Raw genomic sequence first — 20,994 nt, forward strand, 5'->3', positions numbered from 1 at the left:
ATGTCATTTTCATGGCCATCAAGTTACCTACTATCACTTTCCATCCTGACTGCAACTCTCCTAACGACAGAGAACGGTGCCGATGGATTGGTGTCGGTGAGGAGGAAGGGCATAAGGGTGAGGTGGCCCGGCCCGGTGAACTGGTACCGGTGCGAAACATACTATACGGGATACTGCAGGGAGTCTCCGAGCAGGTGGTGGCCGTGCACAGGAAATTATTGCTATGTACTCATACTGGGTTCGTTTGTGTTTTGATGTGCGGTTTGTCGTTTATCATGAAATTTTTTTAAATTATTTTCTGTTTTGAAGTGACTTTGAAGAGTGTTTTAGAATAATTTTCACTGTTAAACTAGGTACAAATTTATCTGTCAGATTGATAAAGTTTGACTGGGTTCTATAGGATTTTAAGATTTTATAGTATTTAGTATTTACAAGCATTAAATTACACTAAAATTAACCATTCAAATAGTATTTAGTATATAATTCAACGTCAAAAAATTTTATTCAGACAACTCCCTCAGTAGGTACTACCACGCAAAAAAAGAAGTTGAAGAGGAATGCAAGCCGAACACGAAGCTGGTCATCAAGCCAAGAATGATGAAAAATATTTAAAACTTATATGGATTTTATCTTCTTCAGATCCTGAGTGTGGTGGTATGTGTGTGTATGGTGTATGGTTGCATGTGTGTAGATGTGTGTGTGGTTGCGTGTGTGTAGATGTGTGTGTGTTTGTGCGTGTGTGTATGTGACTGTGAAGTATGATTGTGTGTGTGTGTGTGTGTGTATGCTTTTGTCTGGTTAAGTGTGTGCAGATGTGTGTGTATGTAGATATGTGTGTGTATATGCTTGTGTGGTTGTGTTGATGTGAATGTGTGTGTTTGAATGTCTTTGTATGTGTGTGTGTGTGTATGTGTGTGTGTGTATGTGTGCGTGGTTGTGTGTGCGTGGTTGTGTGTGTGTGTGGGTGGTTGTGTGAATGAAGACGTGTGGTTGTTTAAATGTAAAAAAAAGATAAAAAGTTCTAAAAATTTTGAACCCCAGAGGTTGAATTCTCCACAAAACTCGACGTACAGACGCATTGTGCCGCATCATTTACTGTGATAGTCTTTGAGTTTCGAATAGACAGTATTCGAACCAGATGATCGGGTAATTGCAGGAGACATGGCAGGCACTTCTATAAACATCAAAATCATAATGTCAACCATAATGTCATCATCAAATCATAATCAAATAAGTAACCAGTCACAACATTATAAAAATATTTCATCGCTATGATGGTAACATCGTTACCAAAATCAACATCCCATCACTTATGATCAAAATTGTATGAGTTTATTTTAATATATGTGTGTGAACGAGTTTGTTTGTTTGTTAAATATCCAGAAAAAAAATAATTTTTTTGTTACCCACTAATATTATTATCAATAAATTTTTTTTAGATCCGATTCTAAACATCGGATTAATTTTATATTATTTTACCTTTAACCATTAACCTTTATTAGTGATTTTTATGTAAGTTTTTGTGTGCCATTTTGTGTTTGTGTGTATGTGAGTGTGTTTACGAGTGCATTTTTTTTGTTACCCACTGTTATTATTATCATCACCGAATTTTTTTGTAGATCCGGTTCTAAACATCGGATTTTATAATTATTCATGCTTTTTTAAACATTTTTAGCTACGGAATGATTATAGCAAATTGAATGCTGGCTCAATGCTTAAAGTGCATTTGTATGTGTTTATTTTAATATATGTGTGTGAACATGTTTGTCTGTGAATGAAAAACTCACACGTCAAGTTTCATTATTTTTTAACTACAAATAGATCCACTGAAGACGCAACAACGGTTAAACTAATAAAAAAAGTGACTTATTTTTCTAAACATATTTTTACATTTTTATATTTACGTAATGAAAAATTTATAAAATAAAAAGTAGACTCATGCCTGCATATACATGCATATACACATAATTTAATAATTAAATAGAAAAACTGTCATCGAATAATTTTTATAAAAGATGATCAATCGTTCAATGAATGGCCATCAGTTGGTTAAAGATCGTCCTTCATCATCTGTTCAATTATCTTCTTCCTCTTCTCCTGCCTTCTTATCTCCTTCTCCATTTCAAAAACGCTCTTACAATTTTGGAAAACTTTTCTTGATGTCGACGTTGATGATGACGTAAATCGCAGGTCATTATTGTTGTTGCCCATATCAAAATAATTATTTGGATCCGAGTCACTGGCCTGGAAAGTTTCGATGTTGTCTTTGTTGCTTCTCATCGCGTTGCTCAGGCTTCTAATGTTTTTCAGCACCAAGTTTTCAAACGACTCAAAATCATCGAGAGGGTCAGGTAGCACTACTTGGAACATCAAGGTAATTTTCAAAGGACAGGATGGTAGGCCAACTTCGTCCAAACTGGCAAGAGCTTGCTCCTGCTTACTGTACTGTACCAAACACAAACCTTTTTTGTTGCCCGAGAAGAATAACTCTTTTACAACGCCGTATCTTGAAAATATATTTCCTAAAACATTTTCATCGTAGTCGTAGCTTTGTGAGGGCATCCATTTGATCTTAACATTATACCCTCCGTTATTCTCGTCCTCTCGCATTTTACTTTCTTTTAATTGTTTTCGTTTCAGTCGTTCCCTCTCTTCTTCTGCTTCTCGTTCCATCTCAGCTTTTAGTTCTGCACGTTTTCGTAGGGCTTCTTGCTGTTTGAAGACATCCTCCTCCAACCTCTGTCTTTTTGCTCTTGCCTCATTAGCTATCAACTTTTCTGCAAATCTTTTTCTATTTACGTCTATCTCTTTTTTTTTCTTATCGACTTGTTCACGGGCCCTAATGACGTTATCGTATTCATTTTTTTTAATTGGATCTAAAAGAAATTCGTAAACTTTCTGCAACAATTGAAATTGTTCAACTGCTTTTGGATTGTTGGGATTCTTATCCGGGTGAAGTTTGAGGGCCTGTTTTTTGTAAGCCTTTTTTACTAGGTCCTCACTAGACAACTGAGGAACGTCCAACAGTTCATACAAGTCATACTTCTTCAGGTCGATAGAATTTGATTTCGACATTTTCGTTGAATTGAATCGAGTGAACGATGAGAAATTTTGGACAGTAATGAAACTTATCCCAGTGTAGTCTTTGTTATATAACGCATACAACAAAGTCGCTCACCAAAGAATATATAACTATATTCAGAATAGATAAGAATATATACATGTATATTAAGAATAGATAAGAATATATACATGTATATTAAGAATAGATAAGAATATATATATATATATATATATATATATATATATATATATATATATATATATATATCTTTATAACATATATATATATTTCAAATATGTTGGTAATAGACCATAATTTTTAAAATATTCTATAAGTTATGCATTAATATGTTTGTATTTTTTTTTTCGATTTTCCCACTAAAGTTTTTTGGCGAACGTTTAGTCAAAATCACGTTTAGCATGAAGGAAAAAATTAGAAAACATAATGATAGCGCAAACGTATTCAAAGAACACATCAGATTGACAATAAAATACCGACGTAACAAAGAATACAAACGTTTAAAATTTTATTGCCAAAAAAACACTGAAGTAGAAAGAGGTAGTTACTTTAAAAAAAAGCCACGTCAAAGAAACCCAGTTCGAGAAAACGTTTAGGAGTTTATTGAATAAAAAAAATAAATAAATGTATTTGCTGGACAGTGTTATTTTGTTTATTAATTAATCAATTGATTAATAAGTCAATTATGATCAATCAGAAAACATAATGATAGCGCAAACGTATTCAAAGAACACATCAGATTGACAGTGAAATACCGACGTAACAAAGAATACAAACGTTTAAAATTTTATTGCCAACAAACCATTGAGGTAGAAAGAGATATTTACTTTAAAAAAAAGCCACGTCAAAGAAACCAGGTTCGAGAAAATGTTTAGGAGTTTATTGAATAAAAAAAATAAATAAATGTATTTGTTAGACAGTGTTATTTTGTTTATTAACTAATCTATTGATTAATTAGTCAATTAAGATCAATCAGTCAGCCAGTCAGTCAGTCAGCCAGCCAGCCAGTCAGTCAGACACAGTCAGTCAATCAATCTGTCAGTCAATCTGTCAGTCAATCTGTCAGTCAATCTGTCAGTCAATCTGTCAGTCAGTCAGTCAGTCAGTCAGTCAGTCAGTCAGTCAGTCAGTCAGTCAGTCAGTCAGTCAGTCTATCAATCAATCATTCATTCATTCAAATTGCTTTAAAAAAATACCCAACTTAAAGGATCATATTTTTTTATTTTTACATAAACTTTGTCCAATTAATTTTATGATTTTTAGATGCAATCTGTGAAGGCATATTTATATTTATATTAATCTTGTTACCAGCATTGTATTATTATTCGCATTTTATGTCCTTATTTTATTAACATAAAGTTTTAAAATTTTTTTGTATTTATTTATTTTATATTAACTTATTTTCATTCATATTTTGTTCTAAATTGTTATATAACCTATCTTTTTTTGGATTGTAATTATTTTTGACCCTTCTGAGTATTATAGTTAGCAAAAGATGCATCAATTCATGCTTAAATAAACTTTTCAAAACAATTTTTTAGAAGAGTTGACGTTTAGCGAAATGGCGGCACGTTTCCTCTTAGTCTGATTTTTTTGTTTTACTGAAACTTGGCACGAGAACCCTAACTCTCTCTTTTTTATACTTGCGACTAAATACATTTTAAAAGTAGTTTTAAAAAAATAAAATCTTAAAAAATCGACTCAATCACTAAACATAATTAAACGAAGCAAACCCAAGAGTTGTCAGCATTAATCCGGCTTTGCGTTTTACACATAACTTTGATTTTTTCTTGGACTCTTGAAATTTCTTTGTCATCCTTGACTGTAATTACACCCGCAACTTTACCATCCATAAATAAGTTTTTTGATTTTACTGTAACTGTTGCCCAAAACTACATTTCCATCATCATCTCTAGCAACATAATCTGAATCAGTATACCAGGTAGGTAGTTGGGGTGCTTTTTGTGCGGAACTGCTTTGACCGAATCTTTTGCAGATTTCGTCCAGGTAGTCCTGTTTATATATGCCAGGTGGTCGGGCATCATTAAACAGGTTTAGTGCCATCTCCAGACTCAAGTTATCCACTTCAACCAAATACGAAGCAACGAAAAAACCAGACCTATTGTAACCATGTGTACAATGGACTCCGATAATTTTAGTTGGGTTTTGTTCAATAAATTCTTTACAAACGGCATAAAACTTTGATGTTATTTCTTTTGTCGGCGCTTCGCTAAATCCCTCGCAGCTTAGTTTCAAATATTCACAATCGTAGATGTCTTTAACATGATTGACGTTGTAGAAATTTGTTGAGTTTGTCAAGTCGATGATCAAGCCCATTGTTAGTTTCATATTTGCAACAGATTCAAAGACCATTTTTAAATTGAATCTGTATTCATTAGGCAATTCACGGTCATATTTTTCATCCAGCGGTGTTTTAAACACCATGAATTTATCGGATATTAGCGTACTTAGTCGGGGACAGTGCAACCACTTTGGAGGAACTTTTATTTCCTGCTGCTGATTATGATGCTGCTGTTGTTGTAGTTGCATCTTATTTTCTTGGTTTTCCATGGTGCACAAGAACAATTGAATCACAGGTCGAATAATGTGTAATTTCTTAACAGATTATCACACAAAACTTTCCGATTTGGATTGTCTTTTTATTTTTTATTTTCAAAGCGCGTTTTAGATGTTTGATTTGAATTGATCAATCAAATTAGCTTATCCAGCAAAATTTGTAGTAATTAAAACTTTTGAAGATTTCAAAATGTATTAAAATCGAAAGCTAAGGCGGTTAGTGATTTGCAAAAGATAACTCATCCATATAGATATATATAGTGCCTTTACCAATGGAATCAATTAAGCTTAACTTCATGGTGTAACAAACCTTTGTTAAACTACCTCCAATAACTTCTAATTCCAATAAAGAAGCTGTTACTAGATTAACCTAGTTAAACTTACTTTAACCACCTAATTAAATATAATTAAAGTTACTTTTAAAATTAAAAGTTACTTGAATTATATATAATTAAAGTTAATTATATTTAATTAGGTGGTGTTGTATTGATGTACACACACTCACACACGCACACACAAACACAGTCCACATTAATGAATGCAATATTGATTGACGAGCGCAATCGATATGATAATTGCAATAAAGCAGATGTCACGTAGCTTGATTTATCTTAAAGTTACTTTGACATGTACAAAAACATTCCGTGAAGCGTGAAGTGTCAGCGTAAGATCATAAAATTATTCTAATGATTGTAACTCACACAACCACACACAAACACACACATTAAATATACAAAGTTTGATGAATTCACAGACATTCCTAAAAAGAAAACACAAAAAAAGTCTACATATTAAGATAATTCGTAATTCACTTAATTTACATAATTCGTAACAATGTGCCTATAATAATGTTATGAAAAATAAAAATAACTTTTGATAACTTTGAAGTTACCGGTCATATAGTTAACAATGATTATGTAACAATCTTTTTGATGGTGACTTTGATAATAACAAAATGTTGGATTCTTTTTAATCTAATCATTTAAGGATCTGATAATGTTGAATCGATCCGATTATAGTTATAATCTTGGATGACACTTTGCTGCTAATGTTTCATAATTTACTTTGTTATCTCTATTCTATTGGTATTTCGGGATGAATTTATAATTGCAACTCTCTGGTTATTAATTATAACAACTTATAATTTTTATTGATTAAATTATCACTACTAATTATTATTATCATTATTGTTGTTGTTGTTAATTATTTTTATTACTATTATATTTTTAATCATATTGAATTATAATAAAATTGCATATCAAAATTTTTGTAGTGTACTCGTTATGTTCACCATTAGTTGAATGTACTCGAAATCTTATTATTGAAAGTTCAAAACAATCCGAAATCGTATTGCTTCCTCTTTGGTTGCATTCATTATGACTTTTATTTTAGAGTTGATTAATCAGTTTTCACGTTGACTTTTAATGTTCAATGACTAATTCTAGTTTTAGTTGGAACAATACAAACAGAAAAATAAATTGAAGTATGCAAATTATTCGCTGATGATTTTGATAACAAGTGCCAACTATCATCTTATCGTTCTAACCTGTGAAGTATTAATTTTTCAATAATAGATTTCTGTGAATTTAAAACTGATTTAATTGTTTTTATTTGAATTTTCAAAAATAGAAATCTTATACAAAATCACACATACACTGCAACAAATGATTAATGAAATTTTAATTTTAAAACTTAAGATTTATTGAGCTTCTGATGCCCTAGTGTAAAGGTTAAGGTGCCTGGCATTGCTGTTGAAGTGACCTAGTTCGAATGCAAAAATATTTCAGCCTTTCACATGCAACGTGCGTGATGCCGTGATTCACGTGTATTTACAAAACACATTGTTTGTGTCTCTGAGAAATCTTGGAGAGAAAATTGATGAAACCTATTACATTTCATTGCACTGTAGATTTTTAAAACGCCTTGAGCTATCTTCAGAGGCGCTAACTGGGCTTCGTTTTGTTGAAAAAATGATGTTTCAAGCGTCACGACTGAAGTCAGAGTTGACTTTTAAATCAACCGGTAATGAGTTCCAAGTCCTGGCTGCTGCAACTGAAAGCTTTCTTGCACAAAAATGAGTTACTTTGAACGGTGGATAGAAAAAATCTCCGTGCTTTGCTGATCCCAGTCGAATCCGACCAGGAACATTCGACACCAAATTTAACATTTCCTTTAAATAAGTCAGTGCTCTTTCATCCAGACAGTTTCTTACCATAAGAGCTATTTCATATCGAATTTGTCCTTGATTGACATCCAATAAAGTTTGTTTTTTTATTTAATCATAAATGTTGTCAAATTTAAAAACCCGAGCAATCATATTAGCTGCAGACCTCAGAACCAATTGCTAAGATGCCAATTGATAATTGTTGACCCTATACAAACAGTGGTCGATTCTTGTACAGATAAGACTGCACACCAGAAATTTGCTGACTCTTCTGTAAGTGGTTAGACCAGTTTGAAGACTACTGCAACATCAACAGTCCTATGGTCGCTTAACAAGTCTTATGTTTAAACAATTTAATAAAAAAATTAGATATGAAAACCAAATTACAACATCATCAGTGTTTGTAATAATGTTACAACAAAATAGGTTCGGGAAAAAACTTATTTCGAATGAACATCATGGTGATAAATTTAACCATTTTAAAATATTTCTGAAACACAATTTTAACGTAGAAAGGAATGATGCAAAACTCAGTGAATGGACAACCGTTGCAAAAGTCGGTGTAGCTGAGGCATGAGTATGGCACGTTTGACAGTTCTTGATAATTTTCAAATCGTTTCAATGTTTAAAACATATAAATTCTATTTGAAGTATTGGGGAATAGGATAGATGAAAAATGAGATTAAAATGAAACAAAAAAAAGGGATTGAGGTTAAAATTAACGGATGCAAATTTTATGGAACATTTATTAGAGGGTAACTTGGGCTGAAAATTAAAATGGCCTAAAAATTCTGAACAAAAAAATGGTGAAAGATTTCAATTGCGTTTACCTCACTCCGAAGCAACCAACAACAAAAAAATCCCTCGAGAAACTATACAGAAATCTTTTTCTAACAGCTCACTAGGGCCCAACCTAATGGATGGTAAAATGGTGCCTCTCACGTGGGTGGAAAATTTTAGAAGGCGGCAAAAATTTTTCACGTTGACTTTATATCATTTATATTATTAAATTATAACCGTTATTATTGTGGATAATACTACATTCATTAGACGTTGTAGTGGTGTTTATACAATTTATCTATGTTCTCGTACACAGGAGCAAATGCACAATGTAAAAATAAGTCATTTTTATTGTCATTGAATTCTATTTATACTACTCATATTCAATTTACAAATTTGTTTTTTTTTTATTTTTGTAAAATATAAAGCACCGCAAAGTTCAACAAAAACTGGATTCAATACTTTTAATATTGTCGGAAAATTTTTATAATGATAATGACAAAGCCCCACGTTGGACGCCAATTGTCGGAAATTTTCAAAAAGATAAAAACAATTAAAACAACTGATGGTGTTGAGGCAATCTCCTCCTCTATCTTTCTCAAAAAATTTTTTTTATGGTCCGACAATAATTTTTGTGTATATTTTTATCGTGAGTTTGACCAGTCCCGTGTGGCACTGGGCTTTTTCGAATTATATGATTTTACTGAGTAACACACGAACGCGTAAAAATATTCGATAACAATTTTATTAATCGACGGAAGTAAATGAAAAGAAATTGAACTAAATGAACTCTATAATAATGTAAAATGTCAATAAACAAACTGGAATACAGGAATTAGAACTTCTTCTTTTTAGGAATTAGAACTTGTTGGATCTTCGACTTGGGATATGTTTCTTGCCGTTTAATCGTACAACCTCGACGTGTGTATCCGATGGTGATGTCGATACAACTCCAAGAAATAAATAAAATGAATGCGGAAAAATTACAAAAAAAATTGGAGCCTATGGAAATTCCAAGCTGCGTGTGAAACTATACCAATATGTATAGAATCCAGCAAAGAACCCTAGGTCGACAAATAGCACAAGAAACAAAACAACGAGGCGGATTCGTTTTCACAGAATCCAAGGCCTGTTTTCACTGGGCCTGTCAGTCAGTCGGTCGGCTTTCGCACAACCCTGGCCTGTTTTCACTGGGCCGTCGAGTCTGATCGGCTTTCGCACGACCAAGGGCCTGTTTTCACTGGGCCTGTCAGTCAGTCGGTCGGCTTTCGCACAACCCTGGCCTGTTTTTACTGGGCCGTTAAGTCTGTTCGGCTTTCGCACAACCAACACAAAACAACAAGAGTCAGAACAACTGGAAACAAATTGTGTGACTCTAGTACGCGTGCGAAACTGTGCCAATGAGCATAGAGTCTCGTACCAAATCCACTTTTGAGAACTTAAGACGTTTCTGAAACTATGCCGATGAGCATAGAATCACGAATTAATATCTGAAATCTGAAAATCTTGAGAACAAATAATCAGATCAAGAATACCTCCATGTTCATGAGTCGGTTCGTCGATCAAATTTTTTAATTGAAACATTTCTAATATTTCCAATAAATTTACAGTATGACGATCTTCCTGTTTCTCAAGGTGAATGTTGAAATCGCCCAAAAGTATGATATTTAAACTAAAAAAAGTGATTTTTTTTTAGTAAACATAAAAATTCTTCAAAAAATAAATTACTAACTAAAACGATGGCCTGGCTAATAGAACAAAATCTTTGTTGCTAATAAATAATTTAACAGCAAGTGCTTCAAATGAACTAAATATTAGCAGATCTATTTTCTTAAACTTAAATTCATTACTGAAGTAAATAATTAAACCCCCATGGTGAGGATCATTTATTCTTAAAAAATCAACATAACTATATCCTGGTGGCATTGATGATTTAACAGAAATGTTATTCGAAGATCCGTGCCAAGTTTCGACTAAAACGAAAATATCTAGCCCATCATGAATCAAATCATAGATCGTATCAGTTTTAGAAATCAATGATCTAATGTTCAATAAACCTATTGTTAAATTACGATTTATTATGTTGCAATCTTTATCATTGTTATCATTTATTTCTAAATTCTTGACATATTTTATATTAACACTGGTTTTTTCTGTATTTTTACAATCTTCCATCTCCCTACCTGTCCTCTGACTCTGAACAAAAAATTTTGATTGTTTTCTTCTCGCTCCATAACTTTAGCTTTATCAACAAATGATTTGAATTCCTGCCTCTAAACCTTTGTTAAATCAAACTTCAAATATAAAAAGATTGATCTGCCTCCTTTTGACACGTTCGAAGTTGTCGCTCTCAAATTTGTTATAAACAGTAAAGATTTTGTTGTGTTATCTCTATACAGACCTGGTTCAGTTCAAGTGAATGCATTATTTTTCGAAGAATTGTCAAAAGTTTTAGATAACATAACACTCCTAAGTTCGAGCATATTGTTGGTTGGCGATTTTAACGTTCACATTGAAAGATGCAATAATCGTCACGCAAACAGACTACTTGATCTATTTGAAACGTTTAATTTAACCAACCTGATCAGTGAGCCAACTCACGAACGAGGTGGAACACTCGACCTGGTTGTTTGTTCTGAAAATTTTCATGTTTCAATTAGTAATGTATTTCCTAGTGGTGTGTACTCCGACAACAGTTTGATACATGTTAGCATACCAATTAAACGAATATATCTTAAAAAAGTTTGCAGATTGGCTAGATCGTAGAGAAAACTTGATGAAAATCTGTTTTTTTTTTCGTATATTGCAAATTCTCCGTTATCAAAGCCATGTCAGAGTCACGAGGTAAATTTTGAATTTGAACTTTTCAATGATGAGATGAAGAAAATTGTTGATAAAGTGGCGCCTCTTCACTTCATAGAACACAGTTACGATTTGATAACTCCTTGGTTTGATGATGAATGCAGAGCAGTTGAAAAACTTTGTCGACAGAAAGAAAGGAAATATAGAAAATATTTATCATCTGCCTGTCGGAGTGAGTGGATTGCTGCTTTGCGAAATAAAACTAAATGTTTCTCTAAAAAAAGAAATTGTTATTGGAAAACACTGGTAAAGGAAAACGACGAAAACCCCAAAAATTTGTGAAAAGTAATTAATAAAATCACTTGCAAAAATTATGATAATAAATCGTCTCAGGAACATGTAGACATCACTTGTTCTCAATTTATTGAACATTTTGAAGAAAAAATCAACAAAATAAAACGAGACACCAAAGTAGTTGACAAACCAGTTTTTGATGGATGTAAATTAGCCAGTGGCTCTTTGATTTCAAATTTTGCAGTGGTTTCAGAAGAAGAGGTAAAAAAAATTGTTCTTAATCTGCCATCTAAATCTTGCATGTTAGACGTCCTTCCTACTCACATTTTGAAAAAACATATAGACCTCTTCATCTCGTTTCTCACAAGTTTAGTTAATTTATGTTTGTGTGCTGGAGCACTTCCTGTTTCTTGCAAGCATGCGGTTGTGATACCCATCTTGAAAAAAACAAACGCAGATTCTAATGAGCTCGGAAACTACAGACCAATATCTAACATTTGTTTCATCTCCAAAATCATAGAACGTGTCGTAGTAGGTGAACTTGTAAATCATTTAAATAAACATAATTTGTTCCCAATTCATCAATCTGGATATAAACGTTACCATTCTACAGAGACGGCATTGTTATATGTCTTGTCCGAATTATCTGCCTCCATCGACAAACAGAATATTGCTCTACTCGCATTTTTGGACATGAGTGCAGCGTTTGACTGTGTTGATCATCAAATTCTATTGAACAGATTAATTCACGACTTTGGCGTTGCTGGAACTGTTATCAAGTGGTACGACTCCTATTTGACTGGAAGGACTCAACAAGTATTTTTCAAAGGGCATCTGTCTAGTGTAAAAACAAAGTCATCCGGAGTGCCACAAGGTTCAATACTTGGACCTATTTTGTTCATACTGTATACAGCTGATGTATTTAATGTAATTGATACTTTTAGTTTTTCTTATCATGCATATGCCGACGACATTCAAATAATAGTCAGCAGTAAACCAGATCAGTTCGAAAGTGCAGTTGAAAGACTAACAAAATGTTTGGCTGAAGTTGACACATGGATGTCAAAAAATTGTCTAAAACTTAATCAAAATAAATCACAGTTTTTACCAGTGGGCACCTGGCAGCAGCTATCAAAAGTAAAAATTGATTCAATAATGATTGAAGATAATGAGATAAAATTTTGCAAGAAGGCTACCAATTTGGGATTTATTTTTGACACTAAATTAAAACTTTGTGACCACATAAAATCGCAATCTAAATCATGTTCAGCACAACTTTAACAAATATACCGAATAAGAAAATATATGGATCAAACTGTAACACAATAATTGGTTCATTCGTTTGTCCACTCGAGATTGGATTATTGCAACAGTCTATTTTATGGGTTGCCAGAAAAGTCTATCGCTGACCTCCAGTCTATTCAGAACAGAGCTGCAATGGTGATTGTTAGAGGCAGAAAATACGATCATGTGACGCCAATTCTGAAAAGCCTCCATTAGGCTAACAGTGAAGAAACGAATTTTTTACAAAATATGCGTCATTATGTACTAGGCCATAAACGAACAACTCCCAGAATACTTGGCTGATAGATTCATAAAGAAGCCGCTGTCTTCGACTGGCAGACGCATGCGATCAGATGACGTCAATTTGTTGATTGTACCAACTACGCAGCTGCAGACATTGTCTAGAGACATTGCAGTGTCGGGACCAATTGTCTGGAATAGTCTGCCAATGTCGATGAGAATGTCAAAGAAAAACATTGTTGATTTCAAAAAGAATTTGAAAACTTATCTATTTGCGATGAACGATTGTAATTGATTGTATCATATCGTCTATTGATAGGATGTACATTATTTCACTGTTCGTTTATTATTTTTTTTTCGATAGCGCTGGTGAGAGATATTTATTTTAATAAGCGCTTTATAAGTGTTTGATAATAATAATAATCCCCTACAATACTACCCGCAAGAGTCGGAGCCATTCAAAAGTAAAAATATTCGTTATTTGTGTTAAACTTGATTTTTCTACTCTTCTTGAAATATGTGGTTGTTGTTGATGGTACTGTTAAGTTTAATGTTGTCGATGTTGGCTTGGCTGCCGTATTTACATCTGATGTTGGAATTTTTTTATACCCACTGTTGATTTTGCTCTGAGTTGTTGAAGGCAGTAGTAAACATGCTGGTTTTAATCTGTTGATTGACACATTCTGAAAATTTTCTGGCAATAGATCAATTTAAATTATTTGTCGTTACGTTCAATTACTTTGAAAGGGTCTGCTCTGCATATAGTGCTTCCAGTGGCCAACGAACCTGATCTACTCTTAGCCATACGTGGTTGGTGTTTAAAAGATCATTTGGTACATAGGCTTTACGGGTAGAATGGTGTTGACTGTTGGTTAATAAATAATCATTAAGTTTACACATCTTATTCGCTAGTTGCTTGATTTGGTTAGATGATATGTCTTCAGTGGAATCTGTTGACAAAAATCGAATTGGTAGTAACAAAGCGGTTCCGGTCACTACTATTGCTGGAGATATTCCATTCTCACGTGGCATGTTTCTTTGTCCTAAAAAAACGACAGGAAGTGCATCCAACCAGTTTTGTTTGCAACAACTGATGGATGTTTTCAGAGTACGATGTTGTCGTTCTATTTTTCCATTAGCCTGTGGATGGTAGCCCGTTGTCCGCAGACGGTAAAATCCAATCAATCGTGATAACTCATGATCGTGATAAATCGTGAAATAATTCACTTTAGAATTGTGCACCCCGGTCGATTGTTATAACACAAAGAGGAACACCAAAACAAGCTATTCAAATATTTTAAAATGTTGTAGCAACGGTTGAGGCTGTTATTTCTGACATTGGAGCTGCTTCAATCCAACCAGTTGCTTGGTCAATAAAAGTAAATAAATATCTGTAAGCCCTTAGTTAAGATTCATTTTTTTGTTTAACAGGAGGTAAATGACCTACAATATCAATATAAACATGTTCGTATTTGTTTATCCATATTTGGCCAAAAATATCTTGATTTGATTAGCCGGATTAATGTTTTATTACCTAGGTGCAAAAGATTATGAAAACTTTCAAAAAGGGTTTTTTTTAAATTATCTGAAATGTATGGTCTTGGGTATAGTGTCGAGACATCTCAAAATACTTTCTGATTGTCACCAATTAGGTATTGTTTCAACTGATTTTCAAATGCTTTTATTTTATCATCGATTTTTTGTTGTTCAGCTATTGATATTAGATCACAGACGTCCACTTTAATAGCATTAGCTGGTCGAGAAAAACAAGCTGCTACTACATTCTCATCGCCTCAAATATAAATAACATCTGCAATATGTTCAGATATAATTAAAAGGTATCGATTTTGAACATCTGACTTCAAAGGTGTTTTCTTTTTATAAACAGCGCATAATGGTTTGTGGTCTGTTAATAAAGTTACATGTCTTCTTTCTATCTGATGTTTGAAATGATTGACGGCGAGGTATGCTGCTAACAGTTCTCTGTCAAAGGTAGAAAGGTTACGTTGTGGTTCTGTTAACTTTTTGGAGTAGAAACCAATTGGAACGGGAGTTGAATCAACGACTTGATGCACCTATGGCATAAGCAGAACTATCTGTAACTAGGTGATAATTTGTGCATGCAAAATATGAAAGTGTTGATGTACTGGCAAGTTTGGTCTTGATGATCTTAAAAACTTCTATTTGTTGTTTATTGAAAATTATTGTTTTTGAATTTAGATGAGCTTTTATTTATTCCGTTAAAGAGAATACAGTATCTGCAAATTGTGGGATGAGTTTACGATAGAACCCAATCATTCCTAAAAATCTACGTAATGATTTGGTGTCATTCGGGAATGGAAATTTTTCAATTTCATCTAGTTTTTCTTTTGTAAGAAATAAATTTTCACTGCTGATGTTAAATCCAAGATAATTGAGACAGTCTTTAAAAAATTGGCATTTGTCGATTGTGAGTTTCAAATTATTTTCACTGAAAATTTTAAACACAGTTTTTATATCTATTTTGTGTTGTTCGGTGTTTTCGGAAAATATCAGTATGTCATCTAAATATACAAAAACACAGTCAATGCCCAGGAAAATATTATCCATGAACCTCTGAAAAATGCATCATAAAAAATCCTCGCCAAGTAACGGATTGAGAATGTCCGCGACTACCACATTCCTCTTGTATGTTCCGTGCAGTGATAAAAGGTAAATTTACACAACAGTTTCTCCACGGCAAGGAATGTTCTAACCACTTGCAGTTGACAAATGAACGGCAGTCAGTTGTAAACACAAACCTACTGAGAATTTTTTTGGTATGATCTTCACGGCTGCGCCTGTGTCTACCACCAATTTCAACTTTGTACTACCTATTTTAGCAACAACTTCAAACATTGGCAAGCCGGATGTTGCGAAATCTGCTTGTCTAGTTAGTTTTTCGACAACATGTTGTTTTCTGGTAATGATTTTTTTGGTTTGGTGATGGAGGTCGTGACAATGGATGGATGTTTAATTTTTTTTGTTTTTCCATCAACACCAAGATTTACATTTTTTGGATTTTTTGCCAAAATATAGGTTACCTCGGAAAACTTGCTGTTGTTGATTTTTGTAAAATAAACGTAAGCTAATTGGGGTGTTTATGCTGCCGTTTGTGTCGTAATATACTTTTCAAAGGCATAAACCTAATTTTTTACAAATGACATTAACTCTTCAGCTAAACTTCCCAGTCAATGTAGATCAAGGTCTCTCTGAGCTGCGATCACTGGTGAAATTGTTGCTGGTAATGCCTCAACAAATTTATGGCGTTTTAGGTCATTTACAACATCTAATTTTTTTGCAGTTAACAATAATTTTTGAAGATAGTGTGATGATCTCCCAGTAATTTTATTGTTGTCCCCAAACAAACAGGCAAAAAGTTCTGGTTTAGTCTTTTTGTGCAACGACATCAAGGCTGAATTCAGAGTGTCGTAATTGTTTTCTACCAGTACTTATGACAGCAATTTTGTTATCACATCTGCCGGCACATCTGTTATCACATCTGCCGGCAGGGAGAACAAAAACGTGGTAGAATCTGGATTCTGGAAAATTAACCTTTCGCAATTTAAATTGTGCTTCAGCTATAGTAAATCATCCTTCTGACGACGGTTCTATGAAATCATTAGTTTGACGGAGATCGCGTCGACGTTTGGTTCGTACTGTTATAACCAACCCTTAGAACTTATAGGGTATATCACATTTACGAATTTTACGTCAACTGTCGTTCCGTCTTCTTTTTACTTGTTTTTCTCGTGTTCCTTCTTGTTCTCGTTCGTCTCGTCTCTTATATAGCTGCCAATGCCGCGTCACGTGGATTTTTTTTTTTACAACCGTTTTAATTAGTTACGCCTTCTAATTAAATTTGGAAGCGTTTCACTTAATTTCTAACTACTAATAATTCTTATCTCGGTTTCACGTCTGTAACATTGCCCTCCACTGAGACCAAAAATCGTCCTCGATTTGGTCAATTCCCTTCGTTGTGTTGATCTTCTGGTTCTGAGTAGGGGGTATCCGATCCAGATGTACGGTTTTCATTATGATCCCAGACTTACCTCGTTCTCGTACCCGATACACCACGTCGTCGATCCAGGTGGCGACTTGGCACGACCCTTCCCAATCCTTGCACTCTTTTTCTGCATGCATTCGACTCACAATTAGTTAAAGGTCATCTATTAATGCGCTCCGTTCATTTATATATTCACATTTCAATTTCAAGTCGCTCTTTGGTTCTTCAATTTTATCTTGCAGTTCATTTGGTCTATCGTGACTTTTATTTTCAAACTTTTCTAAGGATACGGTGAAATTACCTTAGGACTGTTTTTTCTTTTCTTTAGTCTTTACTTGGAACTCTCTGAGCATCTACTTCACTCTGTCATTTTCATCTTCCTGTTCTTTCATCTCATCTGTATCCTCCTGTTTCGGTCTTTCAATTTCTTTATGTTCCTGTTGCTTATTTCGACCTTTACTCTTGGGAATATTTCTTTCTGTTGTTATTTCATTAAGATCTTTTTCAAGTCTGTCCAGTCTATCCAGTCTATCTTTGTTTAACTTTTCGTCATCTGAATCACTTGATTTTGTGAGTTCATTCAACTCGTTCTTTTCGTCAGTCAATCTGCCGATTACTTCAGAATCGTCATCCGGATTGATGTAATCTTTATCATTGTTGTCATCATCTTCCTCTTCTTTAACGTGATGACTACTTTTCTGTACGTCAACACGTGCATCTTAGTTGTCACGTGCTTCGCCGTTGTCATGGGCCTCGCAGGTACCACGTGCATCACAGTTAACACGTGCGTCGTAGTTGTCACGTGCATCACAGTTTACACGTGCTTCGCCAATATTACGTGCGTTGCCGTCGACATCATTCGTATGTGAATTCGTTGGTAGAATAATTGCCGATTCTGGTGTAGCCGTTTCTGTTATAGTCTCTTTGATTGTTTCTTTGTTGTTTTATTTCAACCTTCATTTCCGCAAATTGTTTATCGCTTGTTTCTGCTCGACGGTTGGCATCAGCCTTCATTTCAGCGTTTTGCTGTTTCATTTCAGCCTTCATTTCAGCGTTTTGTTTTTTCGCTCGTCTATCGGCATCAGCGGATTGCTTTTTTTCTCGCCGGTCGGCATCAGCCTTCATTTCAGCCTTCATTTCCGCGAACATCTGCATGATTTGTTGTATGTCAAATGCAAACGAATTCCTGTTGTTCGTCCCACTACAATTCGATCCTTGTTTGTTTTCGTTTTTATCTGTTGTCCGTTGAGAACTGCTTGAACGGGTGACCCGATCAGTTTCTGTAACTTCTTTTTTTGACATCTTCTCGTCTGTTCGGAAAATCGCTTCTGACACCAGTTGTTATAACTGACCCCTAGAACTTGTAGGGTACGGTTATTTCTCTCTACGTGGATTCTATACTCCTGAACAGACTTATTTCAGTTGATTTTATTAGAAAGAAAACAGTGCTGGCAATCACTTGTGTGTATTGCTGTGATCAATCACTCGTTTATCGATAAGATCGTTAAAATACAGCGCAATAACTAATCGACAGGTAAATTACAAAATACAACTATTCGTCAGTAGTTAAGCTTCTTTAGTCAGACTTATTACATTGAGTTCTCTAGCACTGGTATTCTTTACTGCAGTGCGTTTCCAGCTATTCAAATATTACATCTGTCACCAGTGTGTAATCTCTTGAAGAACCCAGCAGTAATAGAAACAATAAATTAGTTCCAAATAACTACGTAAATCACGTTTACGACTTTTACTTCAACTGTCGTTCCGTCTTCTTCTTACCTGCCCTCCTAGTGTTCCTTCTTCTTGTTCTCGTTTGTCTCGTCTTTTATATAGCAGCCAATGCCGCGTCACGTGACTTTTTTTTTACAACCGTTTCAATTAGTTACGCCTAATAAGCGCTTCACTTAATTTCTAACTATTATATTAGTTCTTATCTCGGTAACGGTATATTTTGTTTATTGAATTGATGATTTCGTTTTTACCTATAAGGGCAAAAAAAGAGCATAAAACAAAAAGGGCGCAAGTCACAAGGGCACAAGTCATAAAAACACAATTTCTGAAATTTACATAATACTTTTATTTACATATTTTCTACGTTGACTTAATTTGAAGCGTGGCGAGGGTATTACAACTAAATGGCGCAGCAAAAAAGGCGTGGACAAAAACAGCGCAGCAATAAGGGCGCAGTGTAATAAAGGCGCGGTCAAAAAAGGCGTTTACAATAAGGGTGCAAACAAAAAGGGCGCAAAACAAAAAGAGCGCAAGTCATAAGGGCGAGAGTCATAAGGGCGCAACTTCTGAAATTTATATAAGAGGCTCCCCGTAAAGGATGTCACGCTTTTTTAACGTTTTTTGTCTCCTTTTCCCTCTTGTCACAAACTGTTATAAATCTACCAATCCCCCCAAAAATAAGCATGTCACAAAACTTTACTCCCCCCTTAGTGAAAAGTCAATAATCAATGTTATTGTTCTATGCATTTTATTTTTTATTGATATCAAAATAACGATTGACAAGTTTATATGACGATAGTTTGACATCTAAATGCTTTACCGTAGTTAAAATATAACGAATTAATGTTAACTTTTATACTAATATTAACTATTAATTAATATTAACACCTACACAGCGGTAAACTTAAACAATGGCATTCAAATTTGACTTCTCCTTTAATTAATACTCATGAGCTATTTGCTCGCTTGAAAACTTTAATATTAAATTATGCGCATGCGCATATATATGAAAGAAAATGTATTTATTGTTTTGTTTATTTAAAAAAGGTACGTCACACTTGCGTTTATCCCTCCTCCCTTTTGTCACAAAGTGTCACAAATATTTGGACCACTTCTTCTCCCCTTGAAGCGTGACATCCTTGGCTGTTTTTTTCATCTTAGCCAAAATATCTGGAGGTGGATTCAACAAACTGAACACCTTTAAAATAAATATGTGGATGATGCTGAATATACTTTGCAAATAAGACAATTAGCTGCATTTGCTTTTGTTCCTGTCCCTGACGTTGTTTCTGCATTTGAAGAACTTACAGATTCCCAATACTATATTGCGACACCGTGAAGGATGTAGTTAATGAAGATAAAGCATACAATTTATGCATGAAGTTCTTCAGTTATAAAATGGATGAATGTGATGATGTTGTCTCTCATGTTACAAAACTCAAGAATCTTTGGAAAGATTTGAAGGTCGAGTTAGGAAAAGATGAAAACAGTGCCTTATTGCTGATGTGTCAAATAAATTGAAACTTTGCCAGGAAAATATTTTTTATTTGCTGCAAGTTGGAAATTGTTAAACAAGACTGAAAGAACAGTTGAAACACTCACAGATCAATTGTGTAGCTATAAAAGATCCTTTGAAGGCAAAACTGAAAGTAATAAAGTATTTTTTATCAAAGCAACTAGTGAAAAGTCATCTCAAAACATGAAAGGTAAGAAACAAGATAAATTTATCAGTAAATCAAAGCGCCTGATACGTCATTACTGCAAATTGCCAGGTCGCATTTTAAGAAATTGTGAGAAATGGCATTCCGATGGTAAACCAGCAAAACCAAGAAATAACAATCTACGCGATGACAATAAGTCACTAGTTTTTATGGAATCAAGTGTTTTTGCAATTGATGAGTCAGCGTACATTGATGAATGGTTTTTTGACAATGGTGCAACGTGTCATCTAACTTTCCGAAAAGACATATTTCAAAGTTTTGAAAAATTTTCTCAACTGAGTAAAATATATGTTGC

The 20,994-nt window shown here is 34.0% G+C and overlaps 4 protein-coding genes across 4 annotated transcripts; 1 reads left to right on the forward strand and 3 right to left on the reverse strand.

Annotated features, from left to right (window-relative positions):
• On the forward strand, positions 1–1,142 carry HELRODRAFT_172645 (hypothetical protein; the record flags this gene model as incomplete). Its single annotated transcript, XM_009019309.1, has 3 exons — positions 1–238; positions 509–579; positions 1,044–1,142. 3 exons carry the CDS (start codon positions 1–3, stop codon positions 1,140–1,142), a joined length of 408 nt encoding a protein of 135 aa, XP_009017557.1.
• Positions 1,143–2,829: 1,687 nt separating this feature from the next.
• Positions 2,830–3,075, reverse strand: HELRODRAFT_79147 (hypothetical protein; the record flags this gene model as incomplete). The annotated part of the gene is made up of 1 exon (XM_009019310.1): positions 2,830–3,075. A coding segment is annotated over one exon (246 nt), but the record flags the coding sequence as incomplete, so codon positions are not given.
• Positions 3,076–4,924: 1,849 nt separating this feature from the next.
• Positions 4,925–5,632, reverse strand: HELRODRAFT_79351 (hypothetical protein; the record flags this gene model as incomplete). The annotated part of the gene is made up of 1 exon (XM_009019311.1): positions 4,925–5,632. The coding sequence occupies one exon, from the start codon at positions 5,630–5,632 to the stop codon at positions 4,925–4,927; it is 708 nt and encodes a 235-aa protein (XP_009017559.1).
• Positions 5,633–17,600: 11,968 nt separating this feature from the next.
• HELRODRAFT_172648 (hypothetical protein) lies at positions 17,601–18,549 on the reverse strand (the record flags this gene model as incomplete). Its single annotated transcript, XM_009019312.1, has 2 exons — positions 17,601–17,945; positions 18,202–18,549. The coding sequence occupies 2 exons, from the start codon at positions 18,547–18,549 to the stop codon at positions 17,601–17,603; spliced, it is 693 nt and encodes a 230-aa protein (XP_009017560.1).
• Between the last annotated feature and the right edge of the window lie 2,445 nt (positions 18,550–20,994).

This window comes from Helobdella robusta (assembly GCF_000326865.2).
Source record: "Helobdella robusta unplaced genomic scaffold HELROscaffold_24, whole genome shotgun sequence".
Taxonomy (NCBI): domain Eukaryota; kingdom Metazoa; phylum Annelida; class Clitellata; order Rhynchobdellida; family Glossiphoniidae; genus Helobdella; species Helobdella robusta.